The sequence below is a fragment of the Phyllobates terribilis genome, unplaced genomic scaffold (genome assembly GCF_046119375.1).
Source record: "Phyllobates terribilis strain yellow unplaced genomic scaffold, ASM4611937v1 Scaffold_3__8_contigs__length_932513732, whole genome shotgun sequence".
NCBI lineage: Eukaryota > Metazoa > Chordata > Amphibia > Anura > Dendrobatidae > Phyllobates > Phyllobates terribilis.
This window is the reverse complement of record NW_027362763.1, coordinates 454,211,990-454,234,374: the sequence shown is the minus strand read 5'-3', so window position 1 is coordinate 454,234,374 and position 22,385 is coordinate 454,211,990. Positions and strand designations below refer to the sequence as shown.

The 22,385-nt window shown below is 44.2% G+C and overlaps 1 protein-coding gene across 2 annotated transcripts in view; it reads left to right on the top strand.

Moving 5' to 3' along the window:
* Positions 1 to 22,385, top strand: part of ASCC3 (activating signal cointegrator 1 complex subunit 3) — a 702,790-nt gene that overhangs the window by 127,927 nt on the left and 552,478 nt on the right. For both annotated transcript variants that reach the window (XM_073675761.1, XM_073675762.1), the window contains exon 9: positions 20,581 to 20,781. In XM_073675761.1, the coding sequence (XP_073531862.1) occupies positions 20,581 to 20,781 (201 nt within the window). The remainder of the gene's footprint in view (positions 1 to 20,580; positions 20,782 to 22,385) is intronic.

Below are 22,385 nucleotides of genomic sequence, written 5' to 3'. Positions count from 1 at the left end.
TTAGTCCTGCAGCTGCATCCGCTCTCAGATATCACACAGCAGGCTGCAGTGACTGCGAAGAATATCTCAGCAGCAAACATTACATACTGGAGTGGTGCGAGGGGTCGGAAGATGAGACCGTGACCACTCAACAGGAGGACGGAATTTGTGGCTTCTATTACAGAATTGAGCTCATATTTTGCTTTTACTTAGATGTTCTGAAGAAGGTGTTTTTTTTTTAACAATTAAAATTTTTTTTATTTGAATTTTGTACAGTGGTAGTACGGAAAGAACACGAGAATTGTAATTCAAGTAATGTTCGAATTATTAATGTTTAATCAGTCACATGGCAATTTAAGAGATTTATGGGAACTGATCACTGGTAATAAAGGAGAAAAGAAAAAATAAAACAAACAGTTTTCCCTTTTTATATTGGCTGTCATGATTAGTGTTGAGCGATACCTTCCGATATTGGGAAATATCAGATCGGATTGGATCGGACCGATACCCAAAAAATATTGGATATCACCGATTCCGATACCGGAAACCAATGCAAGTCAATGGGACACAAATATCGGAATGAAAATAAACCCTCTCATTCCTTGCAGGTTAATTCTACATGAAGGAAAACAACTAAGAATAATATAGAATGTATTACATGAAAAGCCGGCAATTCAGCAGCAGCATACACCGGTACCCGACAACTTAGAACAGAAAGAATAGAACATCACACATAGATTAGATAGATAGAAACATGTCAGTCACATATATAAGAAGTACACTGATAGTGTTGATTACTGTACTTGTCATTTAGTGTTAAAATAAAGGATTTATTAAAAAAAAAATTGGCGTGGGGTTCCCCGTAATTTTAGTCTCTAGCGGAGGTTAAGCAGACGGCTGGGGCAGATGTTTGAATCCTGGGAAGGGGGTAATACCCACGGAGCTTCCCAGGCTACTAATATCAGCCCCCAGCTGAATACCTAGCCTTTACTAGCTATTAAAATGGGGGACCCCCAAAAAATTGACGTGGGGTCCCCCCTATTTTAATAGCTAGCAAAGGCTAGGCAGACAGCTGGGGGCTCATATTAATAGCCCAGTAAGGGTGCCATGAATATTGGCCCCCTCCCAGGCTAGAAACAGCCTATTTGTGCGCCAAATCTGGCGCTTAGCCTCGCTCTTCCCACTGCCCTGGCGTGGTGGCAGGGGGTAATAGTGGTGGGGTTCATGTCAGCGCCAGCTGCCATGAAGCCCAGGTTAGTAATGATGGGCATCTATAAGACACCCCCATTACTAACTTACAAAGTGTTAAAAAGAAAAAACACACACTACACCCAGAAAAAAATAATTTATTTGACATAAAACACACAATTTTATTTAATTCTTAGTTTACTAAAAAAAAAAAAATAGTTACCTGTCCACGTTCCTGCGCTGATCTCCCATGCACACCTGTCACATCTGGAGATGTGACAGTTGTCATTGCTGGTGTAAGCTCACACTGCCGGGAACACGTCCGCTCTCGGCAGCCTGAGCCCCTGACTGAGGTCACCGGAGTGCATTCAGTCAGCGCAGCTCCGGTGACCTCCTTTACGGCCCTGCTGTACCGTGGGAATTTCTCACGGTCAGGAGCAGCGCTGCCTGAACTCCGGCGAACCTGCTTATGCAATGACGGGGCTGCTTTACGGCCCCGTCATTGTAGCGGCGGCAGCGGTTTAGAGCGGTCACATTTTATGTGGCTGCTCTAAACTGGAGATCTTCGTGGGACACTCGTGGACTACTACGGAGGGGTAAGGATAAAATTGTGGTTTATTATTTTATATTTTATTACAAGAGATCGATGGCTTCGGGGAATTTGGTGTCTAGGTGAGCATAGGTGTATTTTTTTATTTTTTACTTTATTTTAGGTTGCGATCGGCGGGGACAGATAATGTATAAACTAATTTATTTTATGTAACCACTGGCCACCAATGAAATGTATTTAAAATTTATTGGGGACCAAAAACAAAGAAAAAAATATGGGGGCCTAAAAAAATAAAACATCTATAGGGGCAAAAATATAAACGTATGGGGGCCAAAATAACATGGGGCAGTTTAAAGGACACAGTAGGGCACTTTAAATAGCAGGATCAGGCTGATGGGAACTACTGCTCCCATCGAGCTGATCCTGCTGGCACGAGTGGACGGGGGACAGACATAGGCCGATTAGTAGTGTCACATCGGCCTATGTCTGCCTGCACGCAGACACCCGCAGACATCGCGCAGACACCCGCAAACACCCGCAGACACCAATCATACATCATACCACATACATCAGGGAGCGAGGAGCGCAGCACTGAACGGGAAAGCCTTCGCTGAAGTCTTTTCACTGCCTGCTTCCCCGCCCAGGTACTTCGCTCCCCACTCCTTGGTGCTGCGCTCCCTGCCCGGTCCTAACTTAGGATCGGGATGGGAGGTGGCGGGGGGGGGGGTGGAGGATCGGGATGGGAGGCTGCGGGGAAGCAGTTTGGGGCTGTGTGATTGTTTAAAAGCCGGCGGCTTTTTATCGCCTGCCGGCTTTTAAACAATCAGGAGAATTCTCTCACGCTGGGATGGCATTCTGATGACAGGCTGGATCGCAGCTGAGCGCTGCCATCCAGCTTGTCATCCTTCAGAGACACTGCAGAGCGCAGGCATTATGGGAACTTCCGATTCCGGTATCCGATATTCTAAAAGTAGCGTAACTCAGTATCGGAACTCCGATACCGCGAATATCAGTCGATACCCAATATTTCAGTATCGGAATGCTCAACACTAATCATGACGTAAGAGAACATCGGCTGTAAGGCAGTCCCATCATAACTGTGAAAGTAGAGAAAGTTATGAAGAAGGGTCAGATCCAGCAAAAAGTAGAGCATCTGCTATGCAATGAGTGCCAAAGATGAGATTAAAGAATAGTAGAAAGGCTGACATTTGGATTACTGCGCTGCTGAATAGATACAGTGGTTCCACGCATATAGATTTGCTTAAGGTAGCCTTTATTATTACTTGTTTGGGGTCTCTACAGGTCCCTTTTCCAAGTAAAACTACAAAACTAGGTTTGTATTTTTATTTGAAAAAGGGATTTGAACAGGCCCGAAACGCAAAATAAAGACTACCTTATGCAAATCTATATGCGTGGAACCACTGTATCTATTCAGAAGCGCAGTTATCCAAATGTCAGCCTTTCTACTATTCTTCAATTTTACATGCAGAGTAAGGACATCTTCTATCTGCAGACGTGGCTGCAACAGATTATGTACTACGGTTTTCATCACCCTATGTGCGCTTGTATCTTTCTTCTTTTCCAAAGATGAGAGCTAATGAGACTTAAAAGGCATTTTGTAAAGGTTCAACTGGTCCATCCTCCATCTGCATCAGTGTAGAGATAGACACCTTAGGTTAAAGCCCGCCCATACACATGAGATGGCTATCAGTCAAACCATGCTATCAGTCAGCTGGCAACTAGTGATGAGCGATCGTGTTCGTTTAACCCTTTCGCCGAGCAAACTCAGTTGCTTTCCGAGTATCTTCGGCGTGCTCGTATACTAAGTTTGAGTCCCTGCGTCTGCATGATTTATGACTGTTAGTCAGCCTCAACAAGTGAGGATTCCCTAACAAACAGGCAATCTCTGCATGTGTTGAGGCCAAGAGCCATAAATCATGCAGACGCAGGGGACTCAAACTTAATATACGAGCACGCCGAAGATACTCGGAAAGCACCCGAGCGTGCTTGGCGAAAGGGTTAAACGAGCACCCTCGCTCAACACTACTGGCACAGCTTATGTTCTGGAGAACAATGAAACTGAAGTCTGAAATCGGACATCTCGCCCAACAATAAAACTGTCTAGGTCTCCCATACACATCAGAGAGTCCGCCAGAAAACTTTGGTATCGGCGGGTTCAACCGCCATTATTCTAATGTTTATGGGAGCATTTAGACATGACCTGATGATTTGAGTACAAACCGATTTCCTGGCTAAATTTTTTTTCTTTTATTGTTGAGTGACGATAAAACCAGTATAACGAAACATAACTGCTGAGCACCAGTGTAATTTACACACAGCACGCATTTCCGCAAAAATATTTCTGAACTATTTCCAGGAAACTGCTGCATTATTACATAATTACAGGTGACATTTACTCGTCTGTTTAAGGTACTTTTCTTTTTGCAGTGCAGCTAGAAGCGCATGATATTTTAGATGTTGCAACATCAAGCCGGAAATTATGGTTCTGTCACTTCAGCATAAAAGGACGTTTAAATTACGTTCTCAGAAAATCATGGTTTATTATGTGTGCTTACAATTCTCTGAAGAGAGCGTGATATCACTGAAAGGCTTCATGTTGGTTAAGAAAAGTTTTAATCTCTGACCATTATGGTAGAATTGTGCAGCTGCGTAGCTTTAGTGTGCTCCAGTTCTGTCCGGTATCTCAGTGTTAATGAAACCTTAGCAATTGTATCAGTAAACATGCTGGGATAGCTTGGAGATGGATTAAATAACTATTTGTTCCTATCCTTCTAATTACAACCTCTGCAGAGCACGTAAAATATATATTGGAGCAGCTGTATGTAGCTGCAATGATAAAATGTTAACGGTTGGCTTGGAAACCTTATCCTTTTCTTTGTTTCTGAGCTCGGAGGTACGTGTAATCATTAATAATGGCTAATTAAAACTGTAGTGTAAATTGTGCGGTGACTAAAAATAATAGTGGGAAAAGAGCTAAGCTCTAAGTGGGGCGCAGGGTTTTTCGTTCTTTTTACCAGAGTTCTACAGGAGTTATGAATGTCCTTGAGTATTTTATGTTTTTCTTATCACCGATTACAGCACCACAAGAGAGGGGATCCGCCCTTCAAGGGCAGGAAACTTACAGAATAAAAGGACGGCGCCTCTCCACCTCCTCAGTTAGTTTCCTGTCCTTCAGGGGGAACCTTCTTAAAACGACAGTTAATCCTCTGTTTGTACAGATCCTAGAAGATAGGCCGCTTCTGGAACTACCCTATCTTCCCAAGATGGCTTCCAGTTACCATAGAAGTCAGGAAATTGTGCACCCTACTTTCTGTGCTAATCCGGGGAATATGGGAGAACAATAAGAAAGCGGATGTCCCCATCAAGGAATATATAAGGTTGCGATTCAGTCTTCACCTTGCACCTTCTATAGACACTATAGGCTTGATTTGGGATCTTCTGCTGTCCTTTCCTTTAGGAAAAGGGTTCTACAGGCTGTGGTCCCACCCTAACTTTAAAGTTTCTCTGTAAATCTCTCATTGTGGTGCTGTCATGGGAGATAGGAAAACACTAAATTACTTACCGTTAATGTGGTTTTCCTGAGCCCATGACAGCACCCTTATATTCCCTCCGTCTTTGGCAGAGGGTGATCACTTCATTTCCTTCGTGGTGTTTGATTCACGCGGTGTATAGAAGGAAGAATCATGGGGTATATAACTATTAAGTAGTGTCCTCTCATGCTCTGTAAACAACTCAGGTGGTGGAGAGGCGCCGCCCTTTTATTCTGTAGGTTTCCTGTTCTTGAAGGGGCGGATCCCCTCTCTCGTGGTGGTGCTGTCATGGGCTCAGGAAAATCACATTACTGGTAAGTAATTTAGTGTTTGTTTAGGTTGATTTCACACATCTGACATTCATGATCCAAGGACCGATCGACCATAATGTCCGGGGTGGCTGTGTGTCTCCTGAACTGATGATAGCTTCATATATTTCTATGAGGCTCTTGAGTTTGTGAGAGCTGAGGCCGGTGTGGACATGTGAACCATACTTGAACCGTGAATGTTGAATGTATGCATTTCTTATTTTACCATTTATTTTGTCATGATCATATCAGCATTAGGAACTTCAATCGAAGATTTTATCAAAATAACAGATTGAATTGGCACTGTGGTATGGTTTCCGTTACAAATGTAAATCATAACAAATATACAATGACCCTTTTCTGTACCATTCAAGTTACCTTCACTGGTGCAGAACTTCCTTCTGAAGAGGAAAAAGTAGCTTAAAGTGAGCCTGACAACTGATTCATGCTGCCCAATCCACGGCTGTATGTATGAAGTCAGCCAGCTATGTTTGCCTCTATGGTAAGACACACAAAAAAGCTACATAAATTGGGTATTGTCATTATCTAACCTGAATAGTATTGTCATTATTACTAAACTGAATAGTGAAGTGTTCAAAAAAAAAAAAAAGAAGCAAAAACTATTCCAGAAGTTTTGATTTGTACATTCAACTTCCTAAAATGTGTAACAAAAAGTAATCAAAAAGGCATATGTTCCAAATATGTCATGCAAGAAAAGCAAACAGGGCATATATTGTACAAAAGTAGTAAATCATTAATAAGCCTATATTAATTTAGTATAGCAGCAATCACAGTGACCGACAAAATACAGTTACCACTTTATTTGTCTGCAGGATGTAAATAGCGAAATGTAAAGCACTACTCCAGCGTTTTTTTTTTAATTGCAGCGCTGGAATGGTGCTACTAATGTAAGGTTCCTGCCGCTAGTCTCATACTTACCAGCCGCCATCTTCATCCTTTACCCACGCCGGTCCAATCAGTCTCCAGCTGTTGGTGACCTCTTGGATCGCTCCAGTGTTTGCTGGACTAGCCAGAGGTCACTTTTCAATGTAAGTCTATGAGAGGCAGAGCGAGGTGAGATCGAGGCTCTCATGGACTTACATTGAGAACTTGTGATTGTTACCTCTGATTTCTGATCAGTCAGAAGTTGCGGTCACCAGATGGCGTCGCTGTAGTGGAGCTGTACCGGAAAGAGCTGAAGACGGCAGGTGGTGAATATATGTGCAGTGACTTTACATTAGTAGTATTACTCCAGTGCCGAAATAACAAAAACTGCTTTAGTGGTGCTTTAAAACTTAAAGAAAACAACTACAAATACTGCTGAATGGCTGCTTTTTATGTTTGGTAATAAAGTTTGGTAATAAGTTATGTGTACTGCAAAAAGGTACCACTGACAAGTATACCTCATCCCACAGAAAAAAAAGCCTTCATACAGCTACATTGACAGAATAATATATATATTATGGCTCCAGGAATGCAACAATGAAGCCACAAATCTAAATATGAGCCAGACTGACCGTAAGGGATTAATGTGAACTACAGAGTCCGTAATACATAGATTACACACTTTCTCCTGAAAGCTTGTTTCTGTGTCAAATGAGGCTTGTTTTACAGTGCCTCATCTTCCTCATAACTGTTCAAGCCACAATGGTCTTATACTGTACCGCATACTGTGGCCACCATGGCTTCTGCCTTCAAACAGTGACAAACATATTGTAGCTATCAGCACTGCTCAGAGGTTTTCTGCCTCCTGGGGCAATAATTCAGTTTGGCGTCTCCCCCCCCCCCCCCAAGCACATGTGCGATTTGCACACTTAGTCACATGCCAATGAGCACAATATGATGCGCAAGCGCAGTATTTAGAATAGGAGGCCGGGCACTGAAGGATCAGTGACCAGTAATTAAGCCCATAAGGATGAATATGAGAACAAAGGACCAAGAAAAGACCCGCCCACAGGCGGCCCTGGCGCATGAGCATATCATTATCTCCAAACTGCAAACACAGATTAAACAGCAACCACAAGACGGATTTCATCAACCCAGGTATCATTTTAATCAGTCTTACAGCGCCAACCTGACACTGCCTGTAGTTTATTTAGCAAAATCCTGATGACCGGTTCACTTTAAAGGACTTTTCCTGGTTTGAGATGAAAGTCTGCAGTCACTGTATGTGACTGCAGGCTTCTGAATTCTCACAGCGCATGCACTGTGCACTTTTAGGATTCTCCCTTACCGGTGGCAAGACTGAACGGTCATGTCAGCACAAGTATGCGATTTGTATACTTCTGGCCACATTTCAATTTGACATGTCCGGCCTCGCTCAATTCATTTTCATTGAGTGAGGACACGTATATCTAGCAGTGCGCACTGTGAGAAATTCAAATGTCTTCAGACAACCCCTTTAATGCTCCTAACATAAATATAAATATGAGAGTTAGTCAGTATCACAAATAACATTTACATCCAGTTACCTCATAGATGACTTTGTCTCTGATTGGAGCCGTTCGCTTTCTTTTCTTCTTCATCTTGTCGAGACACCATGATGAGTTTTCTCATCCACAGCTCTTCTCTGCAGATTTCCATCTTCTCCAGTCTTGTGCAGCACATCCCAACATGCCCTTAAAAATAGCAGTGTCATTATAATGCTCTTGAATAAAAATATCTGCCCTATGCTGAGCCCCTGAATAAATAATTGCCTCTCACTATATTCCCTGCACAAAATATGACCCCCACACTGTCCCTCTTATGGTACATGCCTTCCACACTGCTCTCTACCATACTGGGCCCCATCTTCACACTGTACTCTCACACTGGCTCCCCCCTATGCCCAGTCTCTATACTTGTGTTACTGTTCTCCTCGGGCTGTGCCCTTACACTGTCCTTTTATTATACCCCCCACACTACTCAGTTTCTATTCTGGGCCCACTCACACTTTTCTCCCCCCATACTTTCTCCACACTATTCCCCTGAATAGTTTTCTCACACTTTTCCCCCTCTCTCCTCACAAATCTCCTCTCACATCTCCCTGCTAACCATACTGTCTCATTATACATTTACCCCCTCGCTCTCCATGCTGCCTCCTCACTCATCCCTCAACTCCCCATACTGTGTCCGCACCCATCCCATCACTTTTGCTTCCCATACTGTGTCCACATACATTCTTTGCCTCGCTCCTCATATTGTCTCCACATACATTCCCTCCCTTGCTACTCATACTGTCTGCACCTATCCCCCACACACACCATACTGTGTCTGCACCCATCCCCCCACTCACCATACTGTGCCTGCACCCATCAGCCCACCAGTCTGTCTGCACCCATCCCCTCCCTTGCTCCCCATACTATCTGCAGTCTTCCCCTCCCTTGCTCACCATACTGTATCCGCAACCCATTCCCTCCCTCGCTCCCCATATTTTGTCCGCATGCATTCCATCCTTTGCTCCTCATTCTGCGTCTGCACCCATCCTCCTTATTCTGTGTCTACACCAATCCCCTCACTCGCCATACTTTGTCTTCACCCATCTCTCCTCATATTGTTTCTTCATATATCCCCCCTCACTCCTCATACTGTGTCCACACCCATCCCCCACTCACCATACTGTCTGCACCCATCCCCCCATACTATTTCCTCATACATGCCCCTCATATCCCCCCTTGCTCCTAATACTGTGTCTTCATATTTCTCCCGCCCCCCATATTGTGTCTGCATCTGTCCCTTCCTTCTTCCCCAAACTACGTCTTCAATTTTCCCCACCCCCCTTATTCTAAATCTTCCCCACAGCCCCTCCCCCCGTTACATTAAATCTTCCCCACACCACCTCACCCCCGTTACATTAAATCTTGCCCCCTCCCATTACTCTAAATATTCGGTGTCTTCAGCTCCACTGGAGCACTTAACCACCAATGCTGTTCATGCCTCTGCAGCGCCGGCGAGTGATATCAGCAGTGTGATCACATGACCTGATTACGCTACTGATGTCACCCTGACCCGGCGGTCAGAGCTTTAATTGTACTTGCGTCTGAAAGACCTTAAAGACGCGAGTACAATTGATCACTGGGAGCCGCCGTGCTACACCCTCTCTGTGCTGGCTGTCAAGCTGACAGCTGGCTCAGAGAACGTCTAACTCCCTTTACAAGGGGCAGCAAAATGAAGCCGCCAGGGAGACACCTCGGACCGCCACATAAGATGCCGTGCCTGCCATAACCCCACCCCCACAGATACAACTCTGGCACTGCTCTCCTATCTCAGCACTCACTGACAGATGCAAGTGAGTGGGGTAGTTTAAACAAAATATGTGTTAAAAAAGAAACAGATTGCAGTAGGAGCTAGTCTAATTAGTTTTTCAGATCAGACTTACCTGTTAAACACATTGGGTGCGTAAGAAAAATGGATACCATACTGACACCATCCTCGTGGCGACTGTTTTTAATGGATTTATTGCAGTTAATGACATAGGAAACTGTATTTTTACGATTTTTTTCGACTTTTCATGTATAAAACGGATGACAAAGGAATAACATGTGGCACAATACACGGATGAAAAATCTACCATTTTTATATATTTAAAACATATTTAATCTCCGAACATATTTTTTAATAAAGGTACTGATGGTATGAACGGTATTATTTTTTTGTTCAGATTTTTGTATTCTTCCACATTCTTCCTGTATGAGTTGATTATGATTCTGTTGCGATGCTTCTCCCTGCAATGTATTGAATGACTTCATGTTAACAGCAGGACATCCAACACCATTATGCGAGAATCAGGAAAGTTCTGACTCTTTGTATTGAATGGTCACCATTGACTCCTTAGAACTGAATTTCTTACTGTGAATTGGATTTTTCAGATTCTTTTACCTTGTAGCTTGAAACACATGATGAATAGGGGATTAGGAGTCAACCTTACATTGTACTTTATGGAACATATTTTCATTAATTTTATTACCAATTATTCTCTATGGCTCATACTCAAAGATGAATTTGTGTATGTATACAAATATATACACATTTACTATAAATTTAGTATAAGAGATGTATGTGGCACATTTTCTTATACTATGCAGCTTGTTTTCTAAAATAGTTGCTTCAGGACGGGCCTATTTTGGACATTTATGATGAGCCTTTTTTTCGTTCTTTAATCGTAACTTTTTTTTTTTTAAATGGTTCCTTTGACTTAGCCATGTGAAGGTTTTCTTTTTCAACGTGAGTTGTATTTGTCCATGGCACCATTTTAAAGTGCATAGAACTTATTTTTAAAGGGGTTGTCCACTAATAGGACAATCCCTTCTTAAACTAAATGTTCAGCCCCGGTAAAATAAAAAAAAACTATACTCCCCTCCCGTGCCGGCTCCAATCCAGCGGTGTCAGTACTCATGGTTCCGGGGCTGTGATGCAGAGAAATGACACATGATGCCCGGGGCCCAATCAGCGCTGGCGTCACTTTGGACAAACTGAACATGAAGAGGAAGTCCGGGACCAGCTGTAGCCCTGGCTTTCTCTTCATGTTCAGTTCGACAGGAGGCGGGGACAGTGACTCCAGCGCTGATTGGGCACCGGGCATCACGTGTCATTCCACCGCATCACAGCCCGGGACCGCAAGTGTCGACACCGCTGGAATGGCGCCAACAGAGGAGGTGAGTATAGGTTTTTTTATTTTATCGGGACCGAACATTTAGTTTAAGAAGTGGTTGTCCTAGTAGTGGATAACCCCTTTTTTATTAAGTCTTTATTTGGAAGGAATGGGAGAAAAACAACAATTCTGCCCTTTTTTTTCACATTTTAAATTTTATGCTATTCAGCGTAACCCTAGCTAACAAAACACTAAAGTGTCAACGTTAGTCTGTGCACCATGATAACTAAGGCAGTACCAATGTTGTATGATTTTTGCGGACAGTACCGCAGGCAGTGGTACCTCGCGCAGAGAGGGACTTGAAGAGAGGGACACTGGTATAAAAGTTATCCACGTAGAGGTGATAACCTTTATCCAGCAGTGGGTGCACCAAATCCCACACAATTTTCCCACTCACTCCCGGAACAGGGGGGCATTCAGGGGGTTCAATCCCTGAGTCCTTCCCTTTGTAAACTCTAAACTTGTGAGTGTACCCTGAGGTACTCTCACAAAGTTTATACAGCTTTATTCCGTACATGGCCCTCTTACTGGGCAGGTACTGCCGGAATCCTAGCCGCCCCTTAAAACCAGTTAAGGACTCATCCAACCAGATGTCCCTTTGGGGCACGTACACTTCAGCAAACTTGTTGTTGAAGTGCTCGATGATCAGCCGAACTTTGAAAAGACTATCAAAGTTTGGGTCATCACGTGCAGGACACCTTGCATTGTCTTTGTAATGCAAGAACTTGTGGATGGCCTCAAAACGTGTCCGGGTCATGACCATTCGGAACACTGGAGTGTTATACAAAACGTCAACACTCCAGTATTGCCGAACTTCTGGCTTCTTCAGCATCCCCATATGAAGGACCAGGCCCCAAAACTTCATCATTTCTACTGCATCTACAGGAGACCAGTTAGAAAATGATGAAGAGGGGTTTTGTTTCAAAAATTGATGAGCGTATAAATTAGTTTGGCCCACCACGAGGTTTACAAAATCCTCAGCGACAAAGACTTTGAAAAAGTCTACTTCTGTGAGGCCGTTGGTGTCAAACTTGATTCCTGATTCCGCCACGAAATCAGGAATCAGTGGCTCATAATTTTCTGGGGGCGAGGTCCATATGGGGTCAATAGTGGGGGGCGCTGGTTCATCTTCTCTCCTGGGGCGTCTGCGTGACGGTTCAGCAGCACCTGAGGAGGAGGAAGAGGACGAGGAATCTAAAAAATAAAGAAATGTGGGATCCTTTCCCTCGTTGTCAGTGGAGGAGGCAAGGAAAGCATATGCCTCCTCCGCTGAATAGCGAGTTTGGGATGAGTGGGACATTTTCTTTTGTTTTGTAAGGGGTGCCTGTGTATCAGTACTTTATTTAGAGTGTATTTTTAAAAAGAGGGGGGGGGGATTGGGGTGGATGAGGGGAGATCAGAGATGGACTTGCCAAAGTCTTCTCTGTTCTTCTTTCAGCAACAGCAGGATCAGCAGCAGGTTCTGGAGGAGGCTCTGGAGCAGGATCAGCAGCTTACCACAGCAGCAGGAGACCGTAGCAGGAGACCCAGGACACCGGAGCAGGACCCAGGACACCAGAGCCGGAACAGGTGCAGCGACTGGATCAGGTGAGAGAAAGGTCTTATGGTGTCATAGGTACTTCTGTGGCACCACAAGACCCAGCACAGAGATCAGCAGTGTGACCACTCTGTAGAAATCCTCACCAAGTGTGAGGATCTGCAGGGTGGTCACAGGGGGGTGATAGGGTGGTGACAGGCCGGTCACCACCCGGTCACCTCCCAGTCAGGCACTCTGATTGGTGCGATCGATGTCATCATCAATCGCTCCAATTAGAGCTGGGTGGGGCCTGGGCAGCATCACAGGGAGGTGACAGGCAGGTCACAAGCCGGTCACCGCCCTGTGACCGCCCGGTAACCTGTGGTCAGGCACTCTGATTGGAGCGATCGATGTCATCATCGATCGCTCCAGTCAGAGGTGGCTGGGGCCTGTGCTGACATCACAGGGGGTCACGGGGCGGTGACCGGCAGGTCACAAGGCGGCCGCCGCCCTGTTACCGCACGGTCGCGCTCTAATCAGTGCGATCGATGTAATCGGCGATCGCACAGATCTGAGCAGGTTGGGAAAAGGGCTGGGGTCACTAGGCAACAGCCTAGGATCGGTGCCCTCAGGAGCACTGATCCTAGGCTGCACATCACTGTTTCTGGCAATCTGATTGCCGGAAACAGTGAGAAATGCTGTGATTGGCTGTTCAGAATTGAACAGCCAATCACAGCGATCGTGGTTGCAGGGAGCGGCAACACCCCCCGGGATGCCGACGCTATCTACCCTGAGGTGACATGGTCCCGGAAATTTAATGCGATCACCTCGACTTTGGTCGCGGGACAGCATTAAATAGTATGCAGTAATAGTATGTCCCGGGCCCAATAGGCCCAGGACACAGGGACGTACTGTTGCTGACCACGTCAGAAAGGGGTTAAAGGCAGAAAAAGTTCTGAAATGACTATTGTTGGTATAATTTTTAAGAATGTGTAGACTTTTTTTTTAATATCCACTGTATCTCTCGCAACTCCTCAAAACACAGGAGCGCTCGGTATGCTCTTTTGTTCTCTGAGTGTGCCACTGCCAGACACCTCTGGCATCGGCTTATCTCTGCCATGAATAATAGGATCGACTGTTGAAATTAATCAAGCCAGGTCCTTCCCTCCCTAAAATCATCTGTTGGGGGGACAATTAGATGGTCGGCCAGCCTGACAATCCATGCCGAAACCTGTGAGTTTGGCTGACTTATTTATGTCTTCTTATCTGTTATTTATGGGGCCTTCACAGTACTCATTCAGTTGTTATAGCAGTATTATTCTTGTTCATCTACTCCCACACAGAATGATTGACAGCTCTCCCTACATACTAAATCATTCAGGAAAAGCTGTTAACTGTTTGGGGAGAAGCAGGACTCGCTGACTCCCAGTTCGGTCTTCAGAAAGAGACACTTTAATAAAGTAGTTTTTTTATTAAAGAAGCACCCCCATCAAAGTTTTTGCCCTCATAAAGAGAATCTATGAGTAGGATCAACCCTCCTAAGCCATCTTTATGGGCATGCTGATAATAGGAAGCTGAATAAAATGATACCTTGATATCTGCAATCCAATGTCTTATTCCAGAGAAATCCACATTTTTCTTATGTAAATGACCTCTTCCAGGCTATGGGGAGGACGCTGCCTGGAAGATAACTCTGCCTCCAGAGCTTATCATAAATAAAATGGAGAGTTACCCCCTAACTAACGAACACAGAACGAGAGAAAATAAATTTGTCTTCTTGCAAACACATTTTTAGCAGCTCTCACATCTCTCCTGCATTGCAAAAATATTGCACCCCTGTCTGCCTGTGAGATAAAAGCTGAAGCACTCAGTGGAACCTGCAGATGTGTCAGTTATACTCAAACACAGCTCTGCAGTGAGATCAGGAGAGCAAAGAGCAGCCATTACATATCACACTGGAAACTCTCCCTTCATGATATTCTCTGGAGACAGTTATTTTCCTGGCAACATCCTCCCCATAGCCTGGAAGAGGTCATTTACATTAAGTGATATAAGATGATTTCTCAGCAACAAGGTATCTGATATGAGACATACAGGTATCACTCTTTTCAGCAGTCTATAACCTGTATGCCCATTTTAATAGTTTAGATAAGTCAAATGTGGTGACAGTTTCCTTTAATATATTGTAATCATTATATTATATGGCACTGTGTACTTACAGTTGCTTATTTTGCCTTTTTGCCTGGCTAATTCTTCTCTTTTCCATTAGGTCTATGACATCACATGATTAAAAACAAACTAGCTGAATCCTTCTAAGCTCTATGTAGAAACAGGATGTTCAATTTTCCCTGTATGACTCATCTGTCACTGCAAAAGTCTCTGGAAAACAAAAACAGTTGGAACACCAATGGCGAAGAGCCTGAGGTTTGGGGGGGGGGGGAGATGTTGTGACCACTCACCTGGTCCTGTTGTGCCAAGGAGTCCCGCACAACAAGGGAAAACGCTTCCAAGTGGGAGTCTGTATGATGACCGCAGCTTAACAGGGACTGCTGTAAGGAGTTTCTTCCTGCTTCAGCGGTCACATGACTGGGACTGTGTGACTGAAGTGGGCTTCCACAATGACATCACGGCAGGTCCTGTAGTAGGCTAGTTGTAAACAGAGCAGCTTCCACCGTTCTCCACAGGGGAGATTAGCAATCAAGAAAGAAAGAATTGTGCGGTGTTAGGTAAGCGCTAGAACAACTAGACAGGGAGGGGATTAAGGTTATAACACACAAACTTTTATTATTTAATACGCTCTCTAACGCCACGACGCGTTTCGATAGCAGAAGCTATCTTCCTCAGGTATCTACTGAGGCCTCCTGAATAACAGAGGGAGGACAACAATAGGGTACCTCTTGTGGTCACATACAACCTCCACATGAATGTCTTGAGGAAAATTGGTGCTGACCTCCAACCCATATTCCACAGAGACCACAAACTGAAAGAAATATTCCCAGAACTACTACTTCTCTCCTACAAACAGCCCCTAACTTAAGGAATCTCCTTGTCAGAAATGCCCTCTCATCACCATCAGTGATGTGCACATTCCCATATAAAAACAAAAAATGCAAAACTTGTACCCACATATTACCATCAAATACAGTCCGTATACCAAACACAAATCAGGACTACAAAATCATGGATGTCTTTACATGTACATCCTCCAATGTGGTGTACATGATACAATGTACAAGGTGCCCAAAAGGAGTTCATATTGGAGAAACTATGCAAAGGCTGCAAACGAGAATGAATTTACACAGACAAACAATTAAGAATGAACTGTACACGCCTATGCGAAAACATTTCTCTTGTCAGGGACACTGTATGAAAGATCTAAAAGTTTTAGTACTAAAAGGTCACCTCAAAGACGACAGGTAGAGAAAAATCTGGGAATTCAAATTGATAAAGATGTTCAATTCACTGACAACAGGACTCAATCTAACACCTGGGTTTATGACTCACTACATGGAGTCAATGCACACCTCCACCAGATGGTCTCCAAATAATTAAACATTCCCACAGACATCTCTTGGACTTATCATTAGGAGGCATCACCCCCTCCTCCTCGTGAACAAATGTCGTACTGTAACATCTCTTAAATGTTGTGCCCCTTGTCTTATGAATTCATTTGTAATATTGCCTGACGAAGGAGCCTCTGTGCTCTGAAAGCTTGCACATATATATTTTTTTCTGGTTAGCCAATAAAGGTATCACTCCAAGAATACTTTTGTCATTTTTGGGCATAAAAGTATTTACATCGATTTTTCTGGCTAACACGGTACCACAATATAACTTTGTATTGTACATCCGAGGGTACTAAAAGAAATAGCAGAGGAAATGGCAGAACCACTAGCCACAATCTTTGAAAAATCCTGGCGAACAGGCGAATTCCCAGAAAATTGGAGAAGGGCAAATGTTGTCCCTATCCTCAAAAAAGGAAAGAAGATGGAGCCAGGAAATTACAGGCCAGTAAGCCTTACTTCTATACCAGGAAAGATCTTTGAACAAATTATTAAACAGCGTGTATGCTAATACTTTGATAAGAATACAGTAATGAACCAGAGAGAGCAAGGGTTTGTAGCAAACAAGTCATGCCAGACTAATCTAATTTCCTTTTATGATGGAATCACTGACTGGGTGGATCAGAGAAATGTTGTAGATGTAGTGTATGTCGACTTCAGAAAAGCATTTGATAAAGTATCTCATACTATCCTTATTGTAAACATGACCAAGTATGGGATTGTAACATCCCTGGCGGCATGCTTGCATGGCTTACCATCTCCCACCATGCAAGACCGCAATCTTACCTATCAGGCCAGGCTCCACACTTTGCTCCAGTACCTGCTGTTTGTATGGCTCTTGTCTGCTGGCTTAGGGCGTCGGCGCTGTTGCTTCCTGATTCTTAAAGCTACAGTGTGCGCAGTCTTAATGCGTCCCCAGCCTATTGCTGTGAGTCACTGGATACTTAAACCCCCTCCACCCAGTAGGAGGGGCCTGAGCAACACTTTCCATCTGTGTGTTTCTTGCAACTGAGTTGCCAGGTCCTGTCCTGTATCTAGTCTGTTTCTGCCACCCTGGGTGCTGTATACCCAGGCCCGCTACCTGTACCTGTGACTTCTAGTCTGTTTCTGCCACCCTGGGGGCTGAATTCCCAGGCTCGTTCCTGTATCTTGTTCCTGGTTCAGATCCTGTCTGAACAGTGTCCTAGTCAGTCCGTTACTTGTTTGTCTCTATGTCTGTATCTTCCCTTTTTCCTGCAGTATCTGAACCTGCACCTAACTCCAACTCGTTGTCTCTGTACTTCTGTTTGTGAGTTTTGTGTCCACTCGCTACTTCATTGCTAGTACCTTGTGTGTATCTGTTTCTGCTCGTTCTGTTTCCCTACCTCTGTATCTAACTCTTGTGTTCCAGCTATCTTCTTGTGTTTTCCAGTCTGTTCCATGTGAACAGAACCCTGTCCTGTCTACCGCATCTGCTGGTTTTGCTTTGCTCTGCTTGTTCACCGCACCTGCGGTTTTGCTCTGCTTTGCTTGTTCACCGCATCTGTGGGTTTTGCTCTGCTTTGCTAGTTCACCGCATTTGCGGTTTTGCTCTGCTTTGCTTGTTCACCGCATCTGCGGTTTTGCTCTGCTTTGCTTGTTCACCGCATTTGTGGGTTTTGCTCTGCTTTGCTTGTTCACCGCATCTGCGGGTTTTGCTCTGCTTTGCTTGTTCACCGCATCGTTGGTTTTGCTCTGCTTTGCTTGTTCACCGCATCTGCGGGTTTTGCTCTGCTCTGCTTTGCTTGTTTACCGCATCTGCGGTTTTGCTCTGCTTTGCTTGTTCACCGCATCTGCGGGTTTTGCTCTGCTCTGCTTGTTCATCGCATCTGCGTTTTTTCTCTGCTCTGCTTGTTCACCGCATCTGCGGGTTTTGCTCTGCTCTGCTTGTTTACCGCACCTGCAGTTTTGCTCTGCTCTGCTTGTTCACTGCATATGCGTGTTTTGCTTTGCTCTGCTTGTTCATCGCACCTGCGGCTTTGCTCTGCTCTGCTTGTTCACTGCATCTGCGGGTTTTGCTCTGCTTGTTTACCGCACCTGCGGTTTTGCTGTGCTCTGCTTGTTCACCGCATCTGCGGGTTTTGCTTTGCTCTGCTTGTTTACCGCACTTGCGGCTTTGCTCTGCTCTGCTTGTTCGCCGCATCTGCGGGTTTTGCTCTGCTCCGCTTGTCTACCGCACTTGCGGGTTTTGTTCTGCTCCGCTTGTCTACAGAACTTGCGGGTTTTGCTTTGCTCTGCTTGTCTACCGCACCTGCGGGGTTTGCTCCGCTCTGCTTGTCTACCGCACCTGCGGCTCTGTTACTGTATCCCAGTCTGTACTGGTCCCTATCCTGCCTACGTTCCTACCTGCCAGTACCCGCCTGTCTGCATGTCAGGCGTGCCTGCTTGTGCCCACCTGTCTGCATGCCAGCCGTGCCTGCCAGTGCCCACCTGTCTGCATACCAGCCGCGCCTGCCGGTACCCACCTGTCAATATGCCAGTCTAACCTGCCTGTTCCTGCATTCCCCGGTGTGGGTCAACAGCTGTGACCAGGGTCTGACCTGGAGTAGCACCTGGTCCCTCTGCTCGGTTCCTCCCTGGTTCACGGAGTCGATTGAGCCGCCGTGCGACCTTGGTCGGATCGGGTTGATACTTAGCTACGTCCCTCCAGGCACTCCTCGGTTCATGGTACAGTGGGATCACTAATCAATCTCACGCCAGTCAGTCCGGACGTGAGCGTAACAGGGATTGACAAGACTATGGTTTGATAAACCTATGGCTCAGTGATCGTACTCAAAGAGTGGTAATAAATGGTTTCACATCCAACTGGAAGAGTGTTTCAAGTTGGGTACCACAAGGCTCTGTCCTGGCCCCAGTGTTGTTCAACATTTTTATAAATGATGTAGATGAGGGAGCTAAAGGTAAACTAGTCATATTGACAGATGATGCAAAGCTAGGAGGGATAGCGAACAATAGAGAAGACAGAATGGATTCAGAAGGATCTAGATAAGCTTGAACAATGGGTAGCAACTAATAGAATGGTATTTAACAGGGAGAAATGCAAGATTCTACATCTGGGCAAGAAAAATTACATTTACAGAATGGGAGGAATAGAACTAAGCAATGGCACGTGTGAAAACGACTTGGGTATACTAATAGATCACAGACTTAACATGAGCCAACAGTGTGATGCAGCAGCAAAAAAGGCGAACACAGCTCAGGGATGTATTAAGAGAAGCATAGAGTCTAGATCACGTGAAGCAATTATCACCCTCTACTCCTCCTTGGTCAGGCCCTATCTGGAATACTGTGTCCAGTTCTGGGCACCACATTTTAAAAAAGACATTGAAAAACTAGAGCAAGTTCAGAGAAGAGCTACCAGGATGGTGAGCAGAGTGCAAACTATGTCCTATGAAGAATGGTTAAAGGATCTGAGAATGTTTAGCTTGCAAAAAAAGAAGGCAACGAGGAGACTTAATAGCTGTCTACAAATACCTGAAGGGATGTCACAGTGTAGAAGGATCATTCTTATTCTCATATGCATATGGAAACATGAGAAGCAATGGAATCAAACTGAAAGGGAGAAGATACAGATTAGATAATAGAAAAAACTCTTTGACATTGAGGATGATCAATGAGTGGAACAGGCTTCCACGAGAGCTGGTGAGTTCTCCTTCAATGGAAGTCTTCAAACAGAGGCTGGACAGACATCTGTCTGAGATGGTTTAGTGAATCCTGCATTGAGCAGGTGTTTGGACATGATGACCCTGGAGGTCTCTTTCAACGCTAACATTCTATGATTGCAATATATCAAGAGGATAAACACTTTGATGGGACTGCTTCTTTAATAATGACATTTGTTCTTTGGTCACATTACATGGGATTAATGCATTTTTCTTTCTTTACTAGCCATTAGTTGCAGATGACTTAGTGCTAGTTTCTATGTACAGATTATTGCTATGTAAGCTGTTCCTGTCTGTCCACCAACTTGACAACCATAGAAAATTGAATGAACTTCTGATTCTTTCGCATTTGCTGTAGAGTTGCGAGCACATACACGACCAGCTTAGCATATGATTATATTTTAATACAATTAGCATAAGTTTTTTTTTTGTTGAGGCTTAATGTCACATTAAACTCATTTAATTGGATTTGCAACATGGATTATCTCCTCATCCTATTTTTCACACTTTCAGCAGCTCCATTTCTCAGATTTATACTGAACTGCCGTCTTGTATCTCACAATTTGTGAAGGAGTATTATTTATTTCTAACTTTTCTGTATATTTTCCCCTATCAGATTGGACAGCTGGTCTTCAAGGGCGTCAAACGACTGAACCGTATCCAGTCCATAGTTTTTGAGACGGCTTACAACACAAATGAAAATATGCTCATCTGTGCACCAACTGGAGCCGGCAAAACTAACATTGCCATGCTAACAGTTTTGCATGTAATTCGGCAAAATATTCAGCAAGGTGTCATTAAAAAGGACGACTTTAAGGTAAGCCATAGCTATACAAGAAACCTATGTACTTAAAGTGCTCAAGTGTGTCTGATAATGCACGGTTAAAGGGCAGTTCTCAATTTTATTGTTATATCAGTAGCATATTCCATATTATTGTGATTGCTGGGGGTTCAAACTGTGATGCCCCCACTGGTCCAAATAGGAAAGGGACAGAGGGTTTAAAGCACCACATTTCACAATACAAACTCTAAACATTACTAAGTAGATCATTTTTGACCTTTTAAGCTGGTATATTTATTTTGATCATTCATGTCAGATTGGTTATACAATCACAATAAAATGTATGCGTCAAACTACAGTTGGCCTTATAAAATGCTCATTTTAATATTAGACAGGAACTTTCAAAAAAGATTGTACAACCATTCTGACATGCCTTTTCAAAGAAAGTACACCAGTTTCTTCAGGGCCTAGGGATCTATTTAATAATGTTTGAAGTGAAATCTAATGAAAGATCTGTTTTAAGTTGAGCCGCAGCGATTGACTAGTGCCTTGGTCCCTTCATTACAAGGTTTCGTGGGATAACTTTTAATGAAATAGCCATTCAGAGCCAAACTCATGAAGCTCCATTTTTGCATACAATTTAAAAATAAGCCTGGGAATGTATAGTGAATGCAGATGGTCGCCTCATTTTGACTTACTATTATTATTGGCAGCATAATAACATTCCCTCCTGCTCTCAGATGTTGCAGCGCTGATAATGGAAGGAAGTGTCTAAGACTACCCTATGTGCATCCTCTGGTAGTCGAGCACTTCCTATCCTCTCGAACAGTCGTGGCAAATTAATTTTCTAAATGGGGACACATGAGAGACCGTGACTGTTGTAGAGGGCCGAACCAATAGGCAGAAATTAATTCTGCTCAATATGAATATTAACATATTAATTATAATACAATTAATATTAATTTAAAATTATCACTTAATATTGAGCAGAATTAAGTATGCTGGCATCCCCCTATATACTGTAAGCACCCCCACATAGCCTCCTATATACAGTATGCACCCCCCATAGCCTCCTATATACAGTATGAAACCCCACATAGCCTCCTATATACAACATGAGCCCCCACATAGCCTCCTATGTACAGCATGAGCTCTCACATAGCCTCATATGTACATAGAAACATCCCATACACATGAAAAAAAACTGTGCGTGGGAGGGCACTCTGAGGCTTGTGGGCCACTGTTTCAGCCCTTTGGCTGTCTCGGTGAGCAGGCCGGACTGGAACAGCTAGCGGGCCGGATGTGGCTCGCGTTCCACAGTTTGCCCACATCTGCTCTAGAATGCACCAGTGCTAATAACAGGGGGGAGTGTCTCCGATTATCCTATGTACACTGTAGTGGTAGTCTAACACTTCCTAAGCTCTAGGATGTTCCAGGGCTGATACGGGATGGAGTGTCTCAGACTATCCCTTCACTCTGTCCATAGTGTACTCTGTTACACTAACCCCCTCCTTTTCACCATGATCAGCGCTGGTATATAAAAGAGTAGGGAAGAGTGTTAAGGCGACAGATGATTGCTAAGGGACATTAAGCATCTGGCATGTCTGATTTTGGACTACCAATCTTTTTTTGATCTCCAG